Below are 23,006 nucleotides of genomic sequence, written 5' to 3'. Positions count from 1 at the left end.
TGAGACCAGAAAAGTTCTAACTATTTCTTTTGAACATGAACTTTAGTATTTGAGTCACGTAATTAAGATTCTGAGGAGCCCATTTGCTTGTTTTGCTTATTTTTGTTTTACTGCTCATTCACTTTATTTATTTTGTATTATTTAGATTAATTTTAATAGTATATGTTTAGTATATGGCTTCTGAACATATCTGACACCTCTATAGTTAACAAACGCCTCACTAAGTTTTATTTTGAAGGTGTGAACAGGAAGTGTGACATCTCCTTTGCCAGTGCATTTGGAGTGCTTGCAGAGGGGGATGCTGCAGACTGCGCATGCGCTTAGCTCACAGGCCCCTTTGTCACAAATAACAAGAGGAAGAAATATTCTGTAATTAATAAAAACGTAAATATGTAACATGTGTTTTAATTTATATTAAAACAGGAATAACAAAATAAAACAATACTGCATGATGTTGAATTACCTTAATAACCTTTAACAGGTTCTTATCAGGTTAACATATTTATTCAAAGGGAATGTAGCAAAATATAACATTTATTAAGGATTTATATAATGTTGAATAATGTAGTCAGTAACAGTGCTTTACATTTATTTATTTTTGTATGTAAAACCTTCAAAGTAACAGCAGCTATTGAAGTAATAAAGCAGTGATAGAACGATATGATCGGCTGATATTTGTGTTGTATACGTGTATCGGTATCGGCCGATGGCGGCTGCTGCGTTCTCCGATAGTTTTCCCCCAACATTACTTACAGACGGGCGTCCACAGGCAGCTCCGTGTTGCTGGAGACGCCTTTTTAAGTTCAATAAATGCTCCTTTTTTTAAATTAAGTCTCCTAACATTTGTTATCGGGCGACCCAGGTTCGCATCCCGGCTGGGGCCCTTCTGTGTGGAGTTTGCATGTTGTCCCCGTGTCTGCGTGGGTTTTCTCCGGGTTCTCCGGTTTCCTCCCACAGTCCAAAGACGTGCAGGTGTTCGGTTCATTGATGACTCTAAATCACCCGTAGGTGTGAATGGTTGTCTGTCTCTGTTCGTCTCTATGTGTCCTGTGATAGACTGGCGTCCTGTCCAGGGTGGACCCCGCCTCACGCCCGATGTCAGCTGGGATCGGCTCCAGCCCCCCGCGACTCAGACAGGGACAAGCGGTTGAAGATGAATGGATGAATGAACATTTGTTATCATCATTGTGACATTTTTATGATGGAAATTGAAGGAGCAAAAGTTGTATCGGCTCAAGAAAACCAGCAGTCCGTATCAGTCGTCGGGTAAGACTGATGAAAACATCCATATAACAGGCATCATAGCCCTTAAATGCAGAGGAGTACTTACCTCTGAGATGCAGACGAAAAGAAATATAAAGAAGCACAAAATAGAAATAACTAAATAAGAAGCAACAACTTCACAATTGTACTGAAGTGCAGAGACCCTTCACTGACGCCCTCAACCGCAAATGGTCACCTGTTGGTGTAAAGCAGGGGCGTCAAACTCCAGTTCACAGCGGGTCACATTTAAAAACTGGGACAAAGTTGCAGCCAAACTCAATATTTAATTGAAAGAAAATAAAAAGACTGCAAATGTGCATGTGTTCTTGTCGTGGTGCCTCCCACCGCTGCTGAAAGCTCCTGTTTTCCATCTTTCTTTTGACGTTTTTGCAGAGTTTTCATCTGTTTTTAGTCATTTTGTCACATTTTTATGGTGTTTTGAGTCTGTTTTTAGTCATTTTGTCATTTTTATGGTGTTTTGAGTCTGTTTTTAGTCATTTTGCCACATTTTTATGGTGTTTTGAGTCTGTTTTTAGTCATTTTGTCACATTCTTATGGTGTTTTGAGTCATTTTGTCACATTTTTATGGTGTTTTGAGTCTGTTTTTAGTCATTTTGTCACATTCTTATGGTGTTTTTAGTCATTTTGTCACATTCTTATGGTGTTTTGAGTCTGTTTTTAGTCATTTTGTCACATTTTTATGGTGTTTTGAGTCTGTTTCTAGTCATTTTGTCACATTCTTATGGTGTTTTGAGTCTGTTTTTAGTCATTTTGTCACATTTTTATGGTGTTTTGAGTCTGTTTTTAGTCATTTTGTCACATTTTTATGGTGTTTTGAGTCTGTTTTTAGTCATTTTGTCACATTTTTATGGTGTTTTGAGTCTGTTTTTAGTCATTTTGTCACATTTTTATGGTGTTTTGAGTCTGTTTTTAGTCATTTTGTAACATTTTTATGGTGTTTTGAGTCTGTTTTTAGTCATTTTGTCACATTTTTATTGTTTTTTGCGTCTGTTTTTAGTTGTTTTGTCATTTTTTTTTACGGTGGTTTGCGTCAGTTTTTAGGCTGTTGTCACGTTTTTGTGGTGTTTTCTTCTTTCCTCACTAAGAAAATAAATAAAAAGATTGCAAATGTGCATGTGTTTCCTTCTCTCCAGATGTGTAACGCTGAACCTTTCCAGTGCAGCTCCTTGTTCTTGTCGTGGTGTTTCTTCTGTTTGATTCTTTGGTAAAACAGCCACGGTGACTCTGCAGACCGCGCGCACGCACACACACACACACACACACACACACACACACACACACACACACACACACACACACACACACACACACACACACACACACACACACACACACACACACACACACACACACACACACACACACACACACACACACACACACACACACACACACACACACACACACACACACACACACACACACACACACACACACACACACACACACACACACACACACACACACACACACACACACACACACACGTTGCTCTGGCGTCATCTACTGGTCAGCCTGCGTTAAAAGCTTCATTTCATTTAAGAGAGCCACCGCAGGCAGAATCATCATTTGGTCCAGTTTGGGCGACTTTCCTTCCATGACATGTTTTTTTTCAGAGCGGTGGAAAAAAAACCTCATCAAAATAAACATTTAGGGTGTTGAATGTTTTCTATCAGTTTAGTTTTCTTCGTTTCCATTTCAGACATTTTCCTGTTATTTTAATCCCTATTTTTACAAAAAAAACATCTTAAAGTGTAATGCCAGCACAAAATCAGCAAACCTCTGCAGCAGCATGAGAAGAGTCCCTACACACAAAACAAAGCACCAATGGGCTCCTTCCTTTGGGATTGACTTTAATCCACTTGAATGGACTTTACTATGAGAGGAGCTGGTACAGGGGCCAGTAGGTAAGTCTTTAAAACACTCTTTTAATAAACTCTTGGTTCACTAACTACGTTGTTGCTGCTTTGTTTTGTGAGTAGGGACTCTTCTCATGCTGCTGCAGAGGTTTGCTGTTATTTTCAGCAGCATTAGTGGTTAAAAAAGACCTTTGAATGCCTTCACCGTGCTGCCCCGAGCTAATCACTGTTAGCCACGTCCGGCTGTTAGCGACTCTACTAGATTTCTCCGTTAATAGTTGTTACATGATTAAAAACTGTCTCGACGGCTTATTTGATGGATGTAAGTGCAGAAAAAGGCCCAGGTAGTGTGAGTACAAACGGGCCTGGAGGGGGGGACAAGGACCCTACTGCACGGGGCACGGGTAGGTAGGACGGACGGACAGTGTGAGTGCGCCCTTAAAACATCGTCTGAAAGTTCTGAATCATTTAATTTAAATGCACGAATAAATGAGTAAATAAGAAGATCATTGGGATGAATGACAAGCCTGCGTGTTTTTATAATAAGGTGCCGTTTATTTAATCATTTCATTATTCACATCTCGTGGTTCCCTCTCCTAAAGCTTTGAATTGTAGTATTTACGTGTAATACTGACCTCAGCCTCTTCTCCCGGGCTTCCTGCAGAAAAGAGAGAGAGCCGTCTCAAACACGAGCTCCCAGTGTGACTCTCCCATCTCCGCCTCTGCCCCCGGGTACGTTCGGTAGACTGAGATGGACTCTTGATTATAGCCATACGCTTTGATTTGTGTTTTTTTACCCAGGGAGAGCAGCTTGACGGGGGTTTGGAGTTCTCTACGCTGCGATCTGGTTCAGTCCTGCGAACTGTGAAGTGCTTATCTGGCTCTTTATACACGCTGAATGTCCGGATTAAGCGCTTGATCACTTTAGCTGCGACTGCGTAGTCACAGCAGCATCAGGGCCCCCCGCGACAAACCGACCGGCTCCGTTAAAGCAGCTTTGCCTTTTGAGTGAAGAGGGCGGCGTTTTTTGTTCAAGGTTCAGGTGGTCTGGTGTTTGACGTGGATAAAAACTGGACAGCGTGGGATCCAGACGTCCCTCGGCTTCTTCTGTCAGCATGCCCTTTTAGACTCGCACGAGCGTCAATCTGGAGTGTTGTAGCGGCCGCCCAGATGACACGCCGTGGCATCAAACAAACAAAAAACAGGCCGTTAACGATCGACTGCCTCATCTGGACAGCGAGGAAACTCCTTCGAACTAAAAACAGTCACAACCGTTCGGTGGAGACTCCCACTGCAACTTCTTTCTTTGTACAACTTTAAGGCAGGAAGTTCCGCTTCTTCTTCTTCTTCTTTTTTAAAACAGGTCTCAGTCTGAAATTCATGCCTCCCTGCACAAGAATTGATTTTTACTTTTAAATAGAGGACGGGGGGGAGCCTGGAAGTGTCCTAGTGTCCATCAGGCCGGATTCACTGAAAGTCAACACGAGTCATCGTCCGTGGGCCGTGCTACGCCATGTAGATGAAGGTGTTTAGATCGGTCTCGTCCCGCTTTATGTACTTGTGGTCTATCAGCCACTCGATCTGCTCCTTGATCATCTTCTTCTGTGGTAAAAACATGTTCTTTAGGATCTCCACCAGCTCCGTCTGCAGCTGTGCGTTGTTGATGCGCTTCCTCATCTTCATGATCTGGATGATGGCCTCCTGGAGGATGAGAAGCATGAGGAGACATAAAGACGGGCACTGTAACGCTGATACGCCAGGAAACGCACACAACAAGGTTTGTGTTGCTGAAATGATTTCATTCAGCAGGTTACTCACAGTTGGACAAACACACACACTCTCACACACACATATATATATACCAACCACCAAACCAAGCAAGTCAAACCAGAATACTTTACAGGAAGGACTTTAACTCATCTCATCTCATCTCATCTTCAGCCTCTTATCCGGGGTCGGGTCGTGGGGGCAGCAGCTTTAGCAGGGGACCCCAAACTTCCCTTTCCCGGGCCACATTAACCAGCTCTAACTGGGGGATCCTGAGGCGTTCCCAGGCCAGTGTGGAGATCTAATCTCTCCACCTGGTCCTGGGTCTTCCCCGAGGCCTCCTCCCAGCTGGACGTGCCTGAAACACCTCCCTAGGGAGGCGCCCAGGAATCATCCTTACCAGATGATCCTGAACCACCTCAACTGGCTCCTTTCAACACAAAGGAGCAGCGGCTCTACTCCGAGTTCCTCACGGATGCTGAACTTCTCCCCCTCTCTCTAAGGGAGACTCCAGCCCCCCTCCTGAGAAAACCCATTTCGGCCGCTTGTACCCTCGACCTTAGGACTTTAAAGGACTTTAACTCGTCCTTTCTAATATCTGGCTCCCACAAAAACAGATGGATTATATTGCAGTTTATCCAAACACAACCGCAGGTGTCTTTTGAACCTCGGTGATGGGAAATGGAAGGTGAAACCGTTTACTCTCAGTCGGTGGTTGTTGCATAAGAGAGCGACACGCTGCGAGCTCACAGCCGTACCTGCGTTCTTAGTATCCGGAGCTGCACGATGCCCTCGTTCTCCTCCTCTCTCATTCGCTCTGTGGTGAGCTGCAGGCGACCAATCAGGTTAATCTTCCCTCTTTTCTGAACCTTGGAGTTTTTTCTGGAAAGTTGAAATTAAAATAAAACAAAACCAAACAAAAACAGAAAATGTCAATGTACAATACAGGTGTAACATTTTGAATTTAAAGCGGGGCTGTTTGAAAAAGCCAGCCTGGTGATTGGATCCAGAACAAAGGGATAGGACACAGGAGGAATAGACCTGCTCTTCTCCAGACCGACAGAAGGGGGCGGGGATACCAAGTCTACTTTTTTTGTGTATTACTGTGTTAATGAAATATTTGACGTATGAAAAGTATAGGGATTTACTGTTAGCCTATTCGTACTAGTGATCTCCACGCTATAGATCCAAATTAAAAGACAGTAATTTGAATTATGGCACAGCCCTAAATTAAAAAGGTACAGGAAGCTTGGTTTACAGTATGTGTAGGTATACATGTGCAAATCATTTTCTATTAAATGCAAATAAAAACTCCTAGACCACATGTACAGAGTGTATCTGTTTGGATGAGCACCCAAAGATCCAGGGAGGGGCTCGTTGCAGATACTTGTACATGTGCAACGATGCTGCACGCTCATGCACGAGTACGGCGTTTGTTTTGATTTGTTAAACCAGTAAAAATGAACATGAGAGTACATCTTTATCTCATGTTCACTGATGGTCCCGTAACTGAAAACAAAGCGTTCAGACGAACAAGAGAGCTTTCCTTACATGAGAGAAAACTCCTGGTTGACGAAGAATAGCGTTCCTTCCGCAAAGTCTTTGGGTGAAGACACCACCGGGTCGTACGACAACACCTGCCGCTTGAGTTTGGGAAACGCCACCAGAGACTGAGAGAGGGACAAAGGCATGATGATTCAGAAGGAGGCGCTATTAAAAGATCAGAAGCAGGCTAACCTGGAATATCAACCTCAGTGCTCACAGCTGTGTTCAGAAACATGACCTTCTGATTCACTCATGACCAGTTTCATCCTCATCCTTTAAACAACAACCCCCCCCCCCCCCCCCCCGTCTCTGTTTACCCAGAGAGTGCGCCGCAGCTCGGCGTCCGGCAGCTCCGTGGCCAGCTTGAGGTTCTCAAAGCTGATCCTCTCCCTGGGCCTCTGGTTCCAGGCAAACAGCACAGCCAGCTGGAAGGTGGTCACCTCCAGGTCGTACTGGCCCACCTCATTTTTAAAGGTTATCTGTGGGGAATGACATTTTGTTAAGTCTAGAGAAAAGAATCAGCAAAGAATTATAACCCTCAATCGAATTGACTAGGACAAGGGATGGGTATGAGTGATAGATTCTACGAGTAGTCCTTGTTTACCAGTCAAGTTAATTTAAAGTTTTTTTGTGTGTGTGCACTCGCAGCACCTCTTGCTTCTGCGCTTTAACCAAGACACAAACACCAAGTTGTGTGACTTACATGACGTGATTATGTGCAAGGCCCTGACGATATGGGCAGTGACGTTCGGGGCCACAACAACGAGGCACTGGACACCCTCTTCAGGAGGACTAGTTTGAAAATATGGATGTAATTGAGCTTAAGGCTTGTTTCAGTGATTTGTGCATTCGTCCTCAGAAAAATCAAAGAAATGAGAGTCCAAAAGGCACCGGGACAAAAAAAAAACAAGTTTTGTGTCAAAGCAACAGCTGCTGATACCTGCCACCTCTGTGACAGAGGAGCGCGTGTTCTCCACAGCTGACTGATCATTAACAGAATGGGAACAATTTCATCAGGTTTTTTGTTGTGGTTGTGAAAAATAAATCCTTAAAGGGGGAACTGTGACTGTTTTGATTGAGAATAAGCATCAGGTGTTGGGTAGGCTGTGTTGCTGTGCATCATTATTCCTGCAGGAAGAGGAGTTGCCTTCTAAAAGTATATAAAAGATATATACGGAAAAACAAGTACCGTATTTTCCGCACTATAAGTTGCACCTAAAGACCTTCAAATGTCTCCAAAGCCGACAGTGCGCCTTATAACCCGGTGCTCCTTATATATGGACCAATATTGAGCCACAACAGGTCTCCAACTACGGTGAGCAGCCGCCGACTCTATTTCCCCCCGTAGAAGAAGTAACGCGTGGTGCATGTTGAGATATACGACTGCGTGAAGCGTGCCGTTTCATTTCCATGTGTGTGTTTGTGTAAAGAGCCCAAAATGGCTCCTGTTAAGAGACACGCCTACGACGCAGAGTTTACACTCAAGGCCATTAGTCACGCAGTAGAACACGGGAATAGAGCAGCAGCCAGAGAGTTTAACATGAACCAATCAATGGTGCCGAAGTGGAGGAAGCAACATGACGACCTCCCCTGACTGTTTTGTTGACGTTCCCTTTAGCGCAGCTCCATCTAATGGATACATAACGTAACCCCAGCCTCCACTGTAGCGTCTGTTCTATGCACCTTATAATGAGGTGCGCCTTATAGTGCGGAAAATACGGTGCTCAATTGGCCCTCGAGGAACTGATACCCTCCCTCGATCTTGGAATTAACTACTCATGCCCATCCCTACTTGACACTCAGATCATATAAGTTTCAAGTGAATGTTCAAGAAAGGTAAAAAGTAGGTAAGTGGTAAATAAGTAACCTTAAAACTAGTAAATGAGTCATCTTAGAAAATATACTACTAAACATTAGTGTTATCAAAACCATTGAAAGGGAAGAAACGTCTCATTCCCATCTGGTCTAGCAGCATTTGTAACGTCCGTTTCCATAAAATATTATCTACGCACAGCTTTCTAAGTTCTGTGCGGAGTGTCTGTGGGTTTCACATGTGTCGCGCTCACAATGCCATTGGACATGAGGTGATGCCAGTGAAGCTTCCTGCCGCTGTGGTTCTTCTTGTAGAAGTCTTCCACCTCTGGTATCAAGTCCTCCAGCTCTGTCGGCAGAGAGACGAACACCTTCTCGCTGCTCCGCGACCACGCTCCGGCATTCAGGATCTTTATGTTGACAGAGTCGGCTGAAGGGGAACATGCGAAGAGAGGCGCGGTCATTATTACACTATTACACTTTGTTCTGTTGTTAACTCGCCGCTGTGGAACCATTACTTTACTTAAATGCCAAGAGTTAGAGGAGGCGAAACCATACTGCTGGATATGTTAAGCCTGACTTTGTATAAAAACAGGCAAAAGGGGGAAACGGTTGTCATGGTAATGAACAGGGTTTGACACGAAAGGCTGTGTAAAGTAAATTCAGAGATGGTTCATATTCAAACACACAGACATGAGTAAAATCTTAACTGTTATTATTTTCTATTTCTTTTGAGGTCTCTTTCCTTTCAGTTACCATTACTTTTATTTATTTATGTTTGTTAATGAAGCATTCTTTCCCCTCATAGTCTCTCTCTTTTTTGCTCGTTGCCCGAGGCCGAAAGTGGGAGAATGTGAGTATTGCTCCTTTTGCTTTATTGTGTATTACTTTGGGAACTTGAAACATTTAATGTCAATGCTCAATAAAACATACATGGCACTGCCCCACATCAGCGGTTGGTTAAATCCCCTACCTCACGTTTTTAGTTGGCGTTCCTAAGGACGGAACTTATTGCCGACTTGATTTTCCCGTACATCACAATTATCGGCACAAGCTGCGAAAATGAAGGGAGCAACACATCAAAGATACACCACTAAGAGAAGATAATGTTTACTAAACATGACCATGACCCACAAGAAACTACCCCTTTTAAGTAGTAAGCTGTGGACGAGGTACATTGTTAATTTATTTAATTGGTATAGAACTGTGTTGCTCGCTGTGTGCTTTTCCTGCAATCTGTATGTGTAAAATGTGCACACTAAGTGAAGTTTTGTGACTGGGCTGTGTATATCGTGTTGTAGTGTAACAGGCCACCTATTGCTTCGCTGTAAAGAGGTACATAAATTGCATTTTTATGTCCTTTATTTCCTCCTTTTTAACCGCGTTCTCACAGGTTGGTTGGAGCTGTAAAAATAAAACCCGTATTTAACCACAAACGCTGGCCTCGATGCTACTTGGGAGCCCCATACACATATATATACATATGTGGTAACGGTTATAGCGGCTCCAGCTGCTCAGACTTCATCTCCTGCATCATGTTTACCAAGTGTGTGAGTGAGACCTGTTACCTGGTAAAGCGAGCTTGTTGTGTTTGTGCATTTCTTTGAAAGACTGGTTGAGGTCCTCCGACACCTTGATGTCTTGAAACATCCTCGCCAGCTTGTTGACGTAGTCAGCCGGCATTCCTACTTCCTGTTAGGAGACATGACATCACAGGTAGACACTTTTTACAGGTGATAATATGATAATGTTTTGACTACACTTAAAGTCATAATCCATAAGATTTGAGATCCCTAGTTTCTAGCGGACTCTGAGGAGGCTAAATGTAACTGCAGGCGAGCCTTGTCACGTTCACTGTGTGTTGACTTTCTCATTTTGTAAATGTTACCCATTTCAGTCCACACGAACACGGACACACACACACGGACGGACGGACACACACACACACACACACACACACACGGACGGACACACATACATGGACAGACACACACACGGACACACACACACGGACACACACGGACACCCACACACACAGACACACACACACGGACGGACACACACACGGACGGACACACACACGGACGGACACACACACACGGACGGACACACACACACGGACGGACACACACACGGATGGACACACACACACGGACGGACACACACACACGAACGGACACACACACACACACATACACGTTCTTATTACACTCTGCCATTACTACAAGCCTTGCTCAGAAGTTGGAAGTTCCAGATTTCAGATTACAAGTGAACGCAGCATAACCGTCAGTGACGAGCTCCAGCTGCAGACCAACCGCTGTCAGCAGCGTCACCAACATGGCGGCGTGTTTACATTTAGAGAGGGAACGTCTCCACAGACACACAGATGTGAACACTCAGCAAAGAGGCAACAGGTGCTTTCATTAGTGGGTCACATGATCAGTCATCATTGTTTTAACTCACTCTGTGATAGAGAGGAACTTAAAAGACAATTAACTAGATGGAAATCTTACGGATTATAACTTTCCAAAGTTTCCAAAAACCTCTTCTCTTCAGATCTTACCCTGAGCCACTCCACCATGTTCTCCTCTATCTCACTGTCCGCAGAGATGTCCAGGATGAGCCGACGGGTCAGGTGGGCTTTGTGGTAGCGCATGAACACGTCTTTGTTCTGGACATACTTCAGCACCAACAGCTGCAAAGAGACACAACGCTTTACTGAAGCCCCCGTTCAAAGTAAAGTTAGCCCTTTTGTACTTTATGCTGCTGTACTGAACATGAATCAAGCATCAAGCATCAAGCTCCACCACTTTACGCTGGTCGTTGTGATTGTGCGATGAAAATAGAGACAAACAATGTGACGTGACTAATGGTTTTAAGCACGAACCAAATAAGAATCATCCTGAAAAACATGAAGAACTTGACACTAATTGGGTGATTCATCAGATTAAAAGTTAGTCTTTAGACATTAGACAAAAAGACGAATGTCAAAGTTATGAATAGAGCTTTGAAGTTTGAAACTATGAGCCACCTGACGTGTCACAGGTCTGTATCATATCCAGTGCTGCCCAATCCTGCTCCTGGAGGGGCACTGTCTTGCACTTGTAGGTTTCTCCTGCTCTAACACGCTTGAGTCTAACAATTTTCAAACCTGCGACGCACTTCAGCTGCTTGATAACGAGCACATCATTAGATTCAGGTGTGTTCGAGCAGAGAGAAACCTCAAACACGCAGGACAGTAGTTCTCCAGGAGCAGGGTTTGGCAGCCCTGATCAAATCAATTCAAAGCACGTTAGAGAACAAACATCTAACCAACTTCAAAGATATAAACGTTTGTAACATCTGATGACAACACGCAGGTCCCCTTAAACGCACCACTTCCTTGAGCTTGGCCTCGATCTCCTCAGAGGTGAGCTTCTTGCTCAGCGGGGTCTTCCTCAGCAGCATGTCGCAGTAGTTGGCCAGCAGCTCTGGACACTTGGACTCTGGTTGAGTTTTCAGTCCTACCCTGTAAACACAGGAGGGGAAAACACACTAGTGCAGTCAGACCCTCGCTCCTTCAGCACACACTGAGTTTCATAAAGGCGGCGTCTCTTACCCTTTCTGTTTCAGAGGAAGTTCTAACTTAAATATAGTGGCGTCATTCACAACGGCTTTGTATGCCTGCAAAGGAAGTTCGAACAACAGGATTGTGGTCAGTTAAGAGCGTCTTGTGGCAGGTGAATCCCACAATAACAACGAGACGAGTGAGTAGAAGTTGAGCTCACTTTGTCTCGAGCTGTCAGGAAGCGCGGGTCGTCCTGAAAGGCCTCTTTAACGAGCCGGCTGAAGCGGTTAAACAAGGTGAGCAGCTGCTCCACATATTTCTCTGAGTCCTGCAACAAAGAAGAGAAGGTGAAGCCAGTCAACGTGGTGAAAGTTCATTCTTGACCTTGGAAATAGTCGTTAAATCATTGCGAAGTGGGACTCTACAAAGTGTCAGAAAATGGTGAAAAATGTGGATCAGCGTTTCCAAAAGCCCAACACGACGTCCTCAAATTTCTTGTTATGTCTGAAACTTAAATATATTTAGTTTACTTTGGAAAACCTGGGTCGACAAAAAACAAACTCGCAATCAGAGTTAAACCCAAAAAATCCGGGGTTCCATTGGCTATTAGCCTTCTTAACAATTACTAGCCCTTTCCCTATTTTTGATCCATTTTTTTTCTTTGTTTGTGGTTGAATTGATGTTAATTGTTTTCCTGTAAAATGTTGTTTTTTGCTGCTGGCTGCACCGCAAACTGCCCTCCGAGGACAATGAAGATCTCTTGACTTGACTTGAAATGGTTCCACGGAGCTCACTCAAGAGTTAGTTTGTCAAGCCAGGGTTTCGCTTTAGTTTCAAAGCGGATTCTCATTAAAAGGGCCTGAATCGCGTCATTTGACTCATTCTTTGGAGAGATCAAGGGCCGCATATTTCACTCAAGAGGAGCAGATCATTATAATGAACTGCTGGCAAAAAAAAATAACAGATTGTGAAAAGATTGTCTCAAAAAAACTACACCAAATGCAGAAGGTCTCGTCTCATCTCATCTTCACTCTCTTATCCAAGATCAGGTCTCGGGGGCAGCAGCTTTAGCAGGGGACCCCAAACTTCCCTTTCCCGGGCCACATTAACCAGCTCTAACTGGGGGATCCTGAGGCGTTCCCAGGAGATCTAATCTCTCCACTTGGTCCTGCACCAAATGCAGAAGGTGCAATACAAATAAAGCTATTATTATTATACCCGTTTGTTGCACTACTGAATGCAAATTAGTTTGTCTGCAAAGGTTAAAAAAAAGCACAAAATCAGCACAGTTGATGTCCATTTTAAGGGATAAAACTGGTAAAAAAAGTAAAGAAAAACGAAACTGTCGAACCGGAGAGACGACGAGATGCAGGAACTTCTTTCAGTACTGACCAAAACTCTGGAATCATCCTTTCACATCAAACATCATCCTGCATTCATCAGGTGAATCAGTTTGTGTGTATGTGAAACTCACAGAGGTGATCGTCTCCGCTGTGGCCACCATATCAGCCAGGCCAGCGCTCATGATGTGCTCCTCCAGGTCCTTCAGCATGGGCTCGATGCCGCTGGGCACTTTGTCCATCAGCGAGAACATCAGGTGCAGCTCTGGGGGAGAGAAGAGCGACGTTACAACCTGAAGAAGAGCTGATGCACTGAACTCAGCTGCAGTATAAAACTAGCAGAAGATGGGCCACTTTAAAGTCCATTACTGTGGACGCCACAGTCCATTTGTTCAATCACACTGCATGAGCACACACACACACACACACACGCACACAGATGATGATGGGTGGTGTATGCAGCCCAGAGAGAGAGCAGAACCCTAATTATACTGAAATGTAATCTCAGAATCTTTTTTATAGTAAAATCATGAAAAATGTGGAACAAAAATGTTGCATTCGCTCATTTTAAGCACTTGTCACCTGCACATTTTAGTCTTTTATTTGATTTAAGTGTTTGGACAAAAACACACAGTTATATTTCTCAAACCCAGGCATCAAAAAAAAGGTTATGGTGTCTGTAGTGAAATGTATCGACACTTGTATCAAAATGATACTGATGTATGAAAGATGGCAGAACTATGATCCATGAGGGAGTTTAATGGAAAACCGAGCAGAGCGCGGAGACCGCCCGACTCCCCTCATCGTCACACGTTGATTCAGGAGGCGAGGTGGCAACAACACACAGATGTTCGACAGGTGTCGTGATGCTGGACAAGGAGGTTTGGTCAGGGCTATTTCCTGGTGCAAACCTGAGCTGGCTGAGCCTTTGGTGGGAGCCGTCCGGCCGTACTCACTCTCTGTCTCATTTCGTTTGATCATGCCTGGACACTCGGCCAAGATGGTCTCCTTGAATGATGTAACCAGCGCATTTACGCAACACTCCATTAACTGGGAACAGAGAAATAGAGGGGAGGAGGGGCAATTCAGTCGACATATGTGAGAGATATGTGCACAACATGAATAAAATGTAACATAATGAGAAAGGATGATATGTCTGATTAATTTCCTCTAAATTAACAACTTAACTGAAGACCCCTCTTGTTCCCTGTACCTTGTAAGCACCGTCCGTTTGTACCGTCTGTTTGAATTTGCTCATGGTTGGACATTGTCTGAGCTCCTCCGCTCATAATACATATAATACATACAGTGACTATAATGCACCGTACTCTTGACACTCGTGAGTGTAATACTCACTGCTTGTACAGAGTTACAGTCGCGTCTCGTCTCCAGGTATCGCAGCGCTCGTTTCTCCTCTTCCCTCAGCTTCGAATCAGCCTGGTGAAAGTACACACCAGTGCATGCTTGCTTATTTATTCCATTTACACACATTTATGGACCATTCAATACTCTCCAAAACATTTTTCTAATCCTGCTGACTGACAAACAAACAAACAAACCAAACCGAAACACAAACAGAACCTCTTTGGAGGCAGTGATGAGACTTGGAAAACAGGTTTCCCTTTAAGGAGAATGTTACGTCTGGCGAGCAGGGCGGTGAAGGTCACGACACGCTGGTCAGTAATGGGCAGATTTTTAGACGGAGGGAGCCCAAAAAGAGCAGTCAGAGGATTTGGGTCCAAATTTGTGTTGAGGGTTTGAAATATATCGGACTAAAATTCAAAAAGCTTCGGGCACGTCCAGAACATGTGTGCGTGATCTGCTAGGGGCAGAGCTAGACAATCCCGGTCCTGGAGCCACTGTCCTGCATGTTTTAGGTTTCTCTCTGCTCCAACACACGTGAGTCCAATGATGTGCTCGTTATCAAGCAGCTGAAGCTCGTCACAGTTTGATTCTTGTTAGACTCAGGTGTGTTAGGGTAGGGAGGAACCTAAAACATGCAGGACGGTGGCTCTCCAGGACCGGGATTGCCCACCCCTGGGCTGGGGACTGCTTACATCGGTAATCAGTAATGTCTACCCCCAAATCCTTTCCCCGTGCATTTTTAGGCGATACAGTGGGGACTGGGCTCAGAAGAGCAAACTTCTTATGAATCCATTTTGATGTCAACTACAAACTTGTAAAGCATCATGACTGCATCCAGCAGATTCTCATTCCCAGGTGGGGTCAAATACGGGCATTTTGTCACTGTCGTTTTGTACAACTGCGTGACTGTATCTTGCACAGTTCAGGTGCTATTGCAGTGACAAAACATAAACACCTGGCAAAACACTCGAAACCGCAGACTCACAAGGTGATAACAATACCAGCGTCGTTGTCATGGCTGCTAATGCTAATTACTCTACGGTATGACGGGGTCACTTCAAAGTTTCTACTCTGGAGAAGAAAGTAACAGAGGCCGATCCTCACTGACGTACAGAAGGAGTTAAAGCTCGACCAAACTGACGGGTTTCTCACACAGACACAATACAGCAGTTGTTTGAGTAAGATAGATAATGTGGAGAAGACCAGCACGAGATCAGCCACGGCGGCGGATCACCAGCTGTTTTCTCTTTTGACTCACCCAACCGCCGTATTGCTTAGATCAGCAAAACAGGGAATAGGAGCCTCAACAAAAAGTCTCAAGCTGTTACAAAGATGCCTTGTGTTATAGATATTATCTCTGTTACCGAGACGACTGAAGGTTGTAGTTTATGTGCTCAGTGTGAGCAGAGAGCGAGCGGGGAGCGAGGAATGGAGGAATGGAACATCTCAGCACTTTAAACCTTCCACAGCATCAACTGAATCTAGATAATCATCATACAAATGTGTTTAATCTCATGTGTACAGCCCCCGTTTAAGTATTTATGGACTCTAAATTCTGCTAAAACATCCGTGACTCGTGCTCACGTATTTCATGTAGTTTTGGACGCCGTTTTGCTGGAGGTAGGCGGGCGCCTGTGTCCTGTAGAACCTCTCGGTAGAATCCATATACGCCTTCTCAAAGTTGTCCCTGTAGATCTGCAGCTTGTCGTCCGGGTTGGAGCACAGGTTCACTGCTCAGAAACAAAACACAGCGGCGTCACAGAGAGGAACAGAAAAGGGTGAAAAAACCTCTGCGTCTCGTTCTTACAGTTTAGCGGCGCTGAGCAAATGGGACCGGGAAATGACTTGACATATTCATCTTATTCATCCAGCATGGTCGATGCTTTCATTGTTAATAACAACAGAACTAATTTACCTGTTGGGCCACAGACTAAAGCAAATGACACCAACCAGCAATGTGTCCGACTGCAATGAGATGTCGCTGCTTGTAACATTAGATTTGGTTTCTCAAAAGACGCTAGCAAGTAAAAAAACACAGATCATAAAATAAGCACAGCCGCAAAGTGTTTAACTATACATCTTTTGGGGCAGCCAGTAGCTCACCTGGTAGAGCAGGCACCCCATATAAAGAGGCTAAGGGTGCGATCACACTTGGCCCAGCTGATCCGTGCCTCCCTCTATCCCGCAGCCGTGTCCTGCTTGCACTTAGATTAAATTTACTTGAAATAATCCGAGCCTCTGCTCGATTGTCTCTTGATTATACGTCATCACCCCTCACCCCAGACCACTAAGAACCCTTCAGTTGCAAATTTTTAAATGTCCGTCGGAGGGAACAGTTCTTTATAAATAGTCTCAGGACCGCCGTCAATGCTTGTGCTCATACACGTGCACGCTCCTGCTCGTAAATGTACATCCGTGCTTTACAAAAGCCCACCTCACCTCAACCGCGGCTGGGAAGCATAGACACGGAACAGTTGTTCTCACACTGGTCACATGAACTAGACTTTGATCTAGACGTGATCCGTACTGGCGTACAGTATGAAAGGCAAGTGTGAGTGCGCCCTAAGTCCTCACATCATGGTTCGACTACACCCAGAATCATTTCCATCTCAATTTTCCTCCAAATGAAATAAAAGACAAAGCGAATATATATCTTTGAATGTTACAGTCTACCTGACCGTGATTCCTGTTAGTGGGACGTCACAGTGACTTTGAAGCCTTGCAGAAGGCAGACGTTGGGGTAATAAGGTGACCTGTGTTACTGCGTTTCTCACCGTAGGACTCTCGCACTCCGATGACCAGCTGGGAGTCAAAGGCCTCTCCCAGCCTCTCAGCGTGGACCAGCTTCATGGCACTATCTTGTAGCCTGTTTTTAATATTGGAGAAGATGGACTCGTTCCACGTGTCCAGCATCAGCTGTAGAGACAGAGACGCACAATATGACGGTGCACAACATGTTTATTTAAAAGGTCTTGCCCACTCCTGCTCCTCCTGCTCCTGCTCCTCACCTTGCGGACGATGCTGTCCTCCACGTTGGACTTCTTGTTGCTCCCTTGCTTGCCCATCAGAGTGATCTCCAGCTGACAGAAAGGCTTGGGCAGGATGTCACACTGTGTAAAGAACTTCCTCCACTCCACGATGTAGGCCTTCAGCAGCGCCGTGTCATCCTGGTGACTCAACACCCGCTTAGAGAGAGAGAGGGAGAGAGAGAGAAAGAAGAATCTAAGTGACACGTCGACAGATGGAAAGCAAGAAGAATACTTTATGATCGTAAGGATTAGAAAACTTGACAAAAAATGGGAGAAGGAAGGAGCAATAACCTGATAATATGGATTGACAGTATTCATTACCATGTTTTCTGGTTATTAAAGACGTTTGGAGGGGGACACGTAAGGGCTTACAAGATATTTTTAGATGCCACCTGCCCCTGGAGAGTTAAACTATATATTTTGGACTCAAAAAGAGACAAATATGAATTAAATATGATGCTGGTAGAAAGTTAAAAGGCAACTTTAACTGCAGTGGCGGAAAGTACGATGGACATTTATAATATAGGGACGATAACTGCATGTGTGCAATGTTTACTGTAATTTGTTATTATTTATGTCAAAATTGGAAGCTGGGTTGACTGTAACTGCCCCATGAGCCAGACTTTATTTTACGTTTAAGTTTCATCTCATCTCATCTTCATCCGCTTATCCGGGGTCGGGTCGTGGGGGCAGCAGCTTTAGCAGGGGACCCCAAACTTCCCTTTCCCGGGCCACATTAACCAGCTCTAACTGGGGGATCCTGAGGCGTTCCCAGGCCAGTGTGGAGATCTAATCTCTCCACCTGGTCCTGGGTCTTCCCAGAGGCCTCCTCCCAGCTGGACGTGCCTGGAACACCTCCCTAGGGAGGCGCCCAGGGTTCATCCTTACCAGATGATCCTGAACCACCTCAACTGGCTCCTTTCAACGCAAAGGAGCAGCGGCTCCACTCCGAGTTCCTCACGGATGCTGAACTTCTCCCCCTCTCTCTAAGGGAGACTCCAGCCCCCCTCCTGAGGAAACACATTTCGGGCGCTTGTACCCGCGACCTGGTTCTTTGGGTGCTGACCCAGCTTTCATGACCACAGGTGAGGGTAGGAACCAAGATTGACCGGTAGATCGAGTGCTTTGCCTTCCGGCTCAGCTCTCTTTTCGTCTCTTTTCGTCACGTTTAAGTGTTTTACTTTAATTGTATTAATCTTAAAATGGGACACTCCAGACCAACACAACTGGATGCTGTATGCACTCAATATCTGACGCATGTATCGGATTGTGTTTGATGCTGTATTTCAATAAAACGTGTAAACCAGCAGCAGTTCGGTTTGGCGTTTGCTTTATGGGACAAAAAAAAGTCTTACTGCTTGTGCTTGTTTGATGAAATCTAGGATGTCCTCTTTGAGGGCCTGGTGGATCTTCGCTGGACCTTTGTCGTCCCACAGGCACACAGCATGGACGTCTCTGTGGAAACAACGTCGGAGGAATTATCTTTCTACAAATGTACCTTTGCCTTCAAAATCAACAGCTAAGCCGTAAGCAGATGCGTGTAGGACTCACGAGAACAGGTCAAACCACTGCTGTTTGGTGACGGACTCCTGCCGAAGCAGCTTCAGCACTATGGGACGCATCAGGTCCCATTTGTCCTCAAATTGAAGGGAGCCTTTGTTCTGGAACGAGACAGGAGGGAAGTGGACTGCATGAGAAACTGTTCATGAGCTTTGCTGTCGACATTAAAGCTGTTCTTGGACTTCTGCCTACATATTCATGTTTACACGTGTGGAAACCCCAGCCTGTGTTCTCAGGACATCATACAGATGCAGGTCCCGAGAGTCAGACCTGAACTAAGGAAAAAGGCTTTGTCATGTTCTGCCCTGTCTGGACCTGGAACGACGTGCAGATGGATGAGAAATCAACACATCTCGTAACTCTGGCGGAGTTCAAGCTCATTGGATCTTGTCATTGCACTGTGTTATCTTGTGATCTTGTAAAGTGTGAGTGCGCCCTTAGATGTCATGCATGTTGTGGTGTTGTCTCCCTGCCCATGAACTACACACTGGCACTATTTTTCATGCGAAAAAAGTCCTGTGTTTTGATTGCAATGCCATTTTATGGAACCAGTGCACAGCTCTACAGGTGCCAGAGGTTCCTGTCGAGCTTACTTTACTCAGGCAGCTAAGGATTAACGTCTACTCAACGCACAGAAACGCTACGACAACAGCATGTATTTGCGTGTAGTTTTGAGGGGATGGTCGTCCCTACTGAATCTCATATATTTAGTTTAAACACAGTGATGTTTGATTAAAGAGAGATCTGACATTTAAACCTGTCCACGTTTCCAGCATTGTTTACATTTGGTTTGGGCGCCTCACTGGTATTTTTTCTTATTGTTTATACATTTTAGTTTTATTTGCACTCTTTCCCACTTTGTATAACAACTCCTGCACATGCATTTCCCTCCGGATAAATAAAGTTCGATTCAATTCAGCTCAATTCAATGAACTTTACTTTATCTGTTAGCACTTCATTTGAGCAGAAAGTCAGATACAAACTCACAAAGCACTTTAAATGAAGAACAGGCCGTAAGAAAGAAGAATGTTTAAAAAATGAATAAATAAACAAATAGATGAGCTATTCGTGAGTCTGATGGATGTAGGCAGCCTAATGATGTCTCTCTGCACACACACACACACACACACACACACACACACACACACACACACACACACACACACACACACACACACACACACACACACACACACACACACACACACACACACACACACACACACACACACACACACACACACACACACACACACACACACACACACACACACACTACACACACACTACACACTGTTTCTATTTTCCATACAAAAAGTACAAACACCTCAAATTTGTACCTAAATATACTACATTACTGCTACTTCACCACTCATCATATCATAAATTGTTTTGGTTATGTGTGTCCTTTTATTCATTTATTTAACCATCATAACCTATTTAATACCAGAATATGACGTATGTTTTCACATAGTGTATTTAAATATTATGTAGCCTCACAGCTTTGCTTATTTTTTATTTTCTCACTATGGTGGCACATGTTTCATAACCATTTTTACCATGATCTTTATTCTTAAATGTCTTACTCCTGATACTTTATTCAGCTCAATTCAATTTTATTTATAGTGCCAAATCATGACAAAAGTTATCTCAGGACACTTTAAAGACTACGTATAGACCACACTATATATATATACACATACATATATATATAATTTTTTTATTTCTGATAATACTTGAGTGCATGTGCAGTTCACACACTCAACAACATAACATAATATAATATAATATAACACAACACACACATTATACAAGCATTCAAACAGCTTTGCTTATTTTTTATTTTCTCACTATTGTGGCACACATTTCATAAATAAGCTTTTTATTATGATCTTTTTTCTTAAATGTCTTTCTTTTAATACTTTATATATATATTTTTTTCTGATAATACCGTCACAGCAGTTAAAGTTTCCTTTTAACTTTCTACCAGCATTATATGTAATTAATATTTATCTCTTTTCAGGTCTCTTTTTGAGTGCATGTGCAGTTCACACACTCAACAACACAAGATAATATAACACACCACACACATTATAAGAGCATTCAAACAGTGGTCAGTGGATGAAAAACTCACAAAGCACTTTACATAAAGAACATGCAATAAAAAAACATGAAAATAATGTTTTAAAAATGTATAAATAAACAAATAGATGAGCTACTCGTGAGTCTGATGGATGTAGGAGCCTCATGAATGTCTCTCTGCACACACACACACACACACACACACACACACTGTTTCTCAACTCTTGTGTTTTGGTTGCTTATTGTTTTATTATATATTTTATATATTATATATTCTTTCTAAAAATGTACCAAGGGGGAGTAGCACTCCGATTTCGTTGTATGCAAATGCAATGACAATAAAGGCTATTCTGTTCTTAATGTCATTTTCTGTGTAACCGGTGCACAGCTCCACAGCAGCTCCAGAGCAGCTCCACAGCAGCTCCACAGTAGCTGTCACTTATAGGTAGATATGATTTATGGTTGACATGGAGACACAGAGCCAGAGGTCCCTGTCAAAGCTAAGGTGCATTACCGTCCATGTTTAAGGGGATGGTCAGCTGCAGGTTTCTGCTCAGCCCAACTGACAGATTGTGTGTTGTAGCTAAATCAGTGGTGAGAAGCTAATGCTAGCCATCCTGTAAGTTAACTGCTTCCGGCTAAATAAACCGACACCGGCGGCGTAATCTCGTTTCGGTGACACGTGATGTTTGTTAAGTTTGGCGACATCACACCACGAGAGTGACACGCGGTTTAGCGAGCGTTAAAACACAAAATGATTGAATTGAAGTGGGACCTACCTTTAGCAAATTAGACGTCGCCATGTTCCCCTCAACTTATCCTCGCGTAAAATCTCGCGAGATCTACGCGACGCGTGAAGATAAACCCCATCATCACATGCGTCTGTGCCATGTTCAAGTGACTCTCCAGGAGGGAAAACGTGTTTCTCACTGACCCAAAACTGTAATAATTAAAAAGTGCATGTCTAATTATAAAAAGATATCGTTGCTGCACCTAATATTACATTATATTTATTGGAAAATAACTTCCTAACAATCAAAAATCAGTTCAGTACAGTTCAGTTTATTTCAGACATTTCATGACATGACTTGGCTGGGAACCGGAGGCTCGCTGGTTCGAGTCCTTGTGTGGACCATGTATGGAGCGTGGACTGGTGGCTGGAGAGGTGCCAGTTCATCTCCTGGGCACTGCCGAGGGGCTGTTGACCAAAGCACCAAACCCCCAACTGCTCGGGGCGCCGGTCCACTGGCAGCCCCCTCGCTCTGACATCTCTTCATTAATTGCATGTATATAGGTCCTGTTTGTGCATGTGTGTGTGTTTCGGGCCTGTGTGTGTGTAACATGAAAAAAATAATAATAGAGTGAAAATTGAGTTTTGCCCATTGCGGGACAAATAAAGGAACTCTTCTTCTTCTTCTTCTTCCTTTAAAACACATAAACTTAGGTCGCTGCTACACACAGGTCAGAAAGAAAATGTCTGATAATGAATTTACTGCTGCTGTCAGCAAACACTTTCAACGTATGTTTGAATAATGTATTTATCCCGCAACGGAAATTACATTTTTTTCACTCTTATTATTAATCATGTTACACACACACACACAGGCCCGAAATACACACACACACACAAACAGGACCTATATACATGGAATTAATGGAGAGATGTCAGAGCGAGGGGGCTGCCAATGACCGGCACCCTGAGAAGTTTGGGGTTCGGTGCCTTGCACAACACCAGGAGATGAACTGGCACCTCTCCAGCCACCAGTCCACACTCCATAGATGGTCCACACAGGGACTTGAACCAGCAACCCTACTG

The 23,006-nt window shown here is 44.0% G+C and overlaps 1 protein-coding gene across 2 annotated transcripts; it reads right to left on the bottom strand.

Annotated features, from left to right (window-relative positions):
* Window positions 1-3,727: 3,727 nt before the first annotated feature.
* Window positions 3,728-21,997, bottom strand: cul5b (cullin 5b). Of its 2 annotated transcripts, none has more exons than XM_083926350.1 (19): window positions 21,970-21,997; window positions 19,100-19,209; window positions 18,904-19,003; window positions 17,528-17,704; window positions 17,294-17,435; window positions 16,104-16,249; window positions 14,511-14,591; window positions 14,066-14,204; window positions 13,289-13,419; window positions 12,035-12,142; window positions 11,866-11,930; window positions 11,643-11,775; window positions 10,831-10,962; window positions 9,836-9,959; window positions 8,522-8,697; window positions 6,773-6,934; window positions 6,462-6,580; window positions 5,669-5,792; window positions 3,728-4,844 (listed from the first exon to the last, which is right to left on the bottom strand). In XM_083926350.1, the coding sequence occupies exons 1-19, from the start codon at window positions 21,991-21,993 to the stop codon at window positions 4,650-4,652; spliced, it is 2,388 nt and encodes a 795-aa protein (XP_083782476.1). In that variant the 5' UTR covers window positions 21,994-21,997; the 3' UTR covers window positions 3,728-4,649. The 2 variants fall into 2 exon arrangements, with proteins under 2 accessions (XP_083782476.1, XP_083782477.1); XM_083926351.1 differs by having other exon boundaries at window positions 14,111-14,204.
* Window positions 21,998-23,006: the final 1,009 nt, after the last annotated feature.

The sequence above is a fragment of the Echiichthys vipera genome (genome assembly GCF_963691815.1).
Source record: "Echiichthys vipera genome assembly, chromosome: 14".
Taxonomy (NCBI): domain Eukaryota; kingdom Metazoa; phylum Chordata; class Actinopteri; order Perciformes; family Trachinidae; genus Echiichthys; species Echiichthys vipera.
This window is presented reverse-complemented; position numbering and strand designations above follow the sequence as displayed.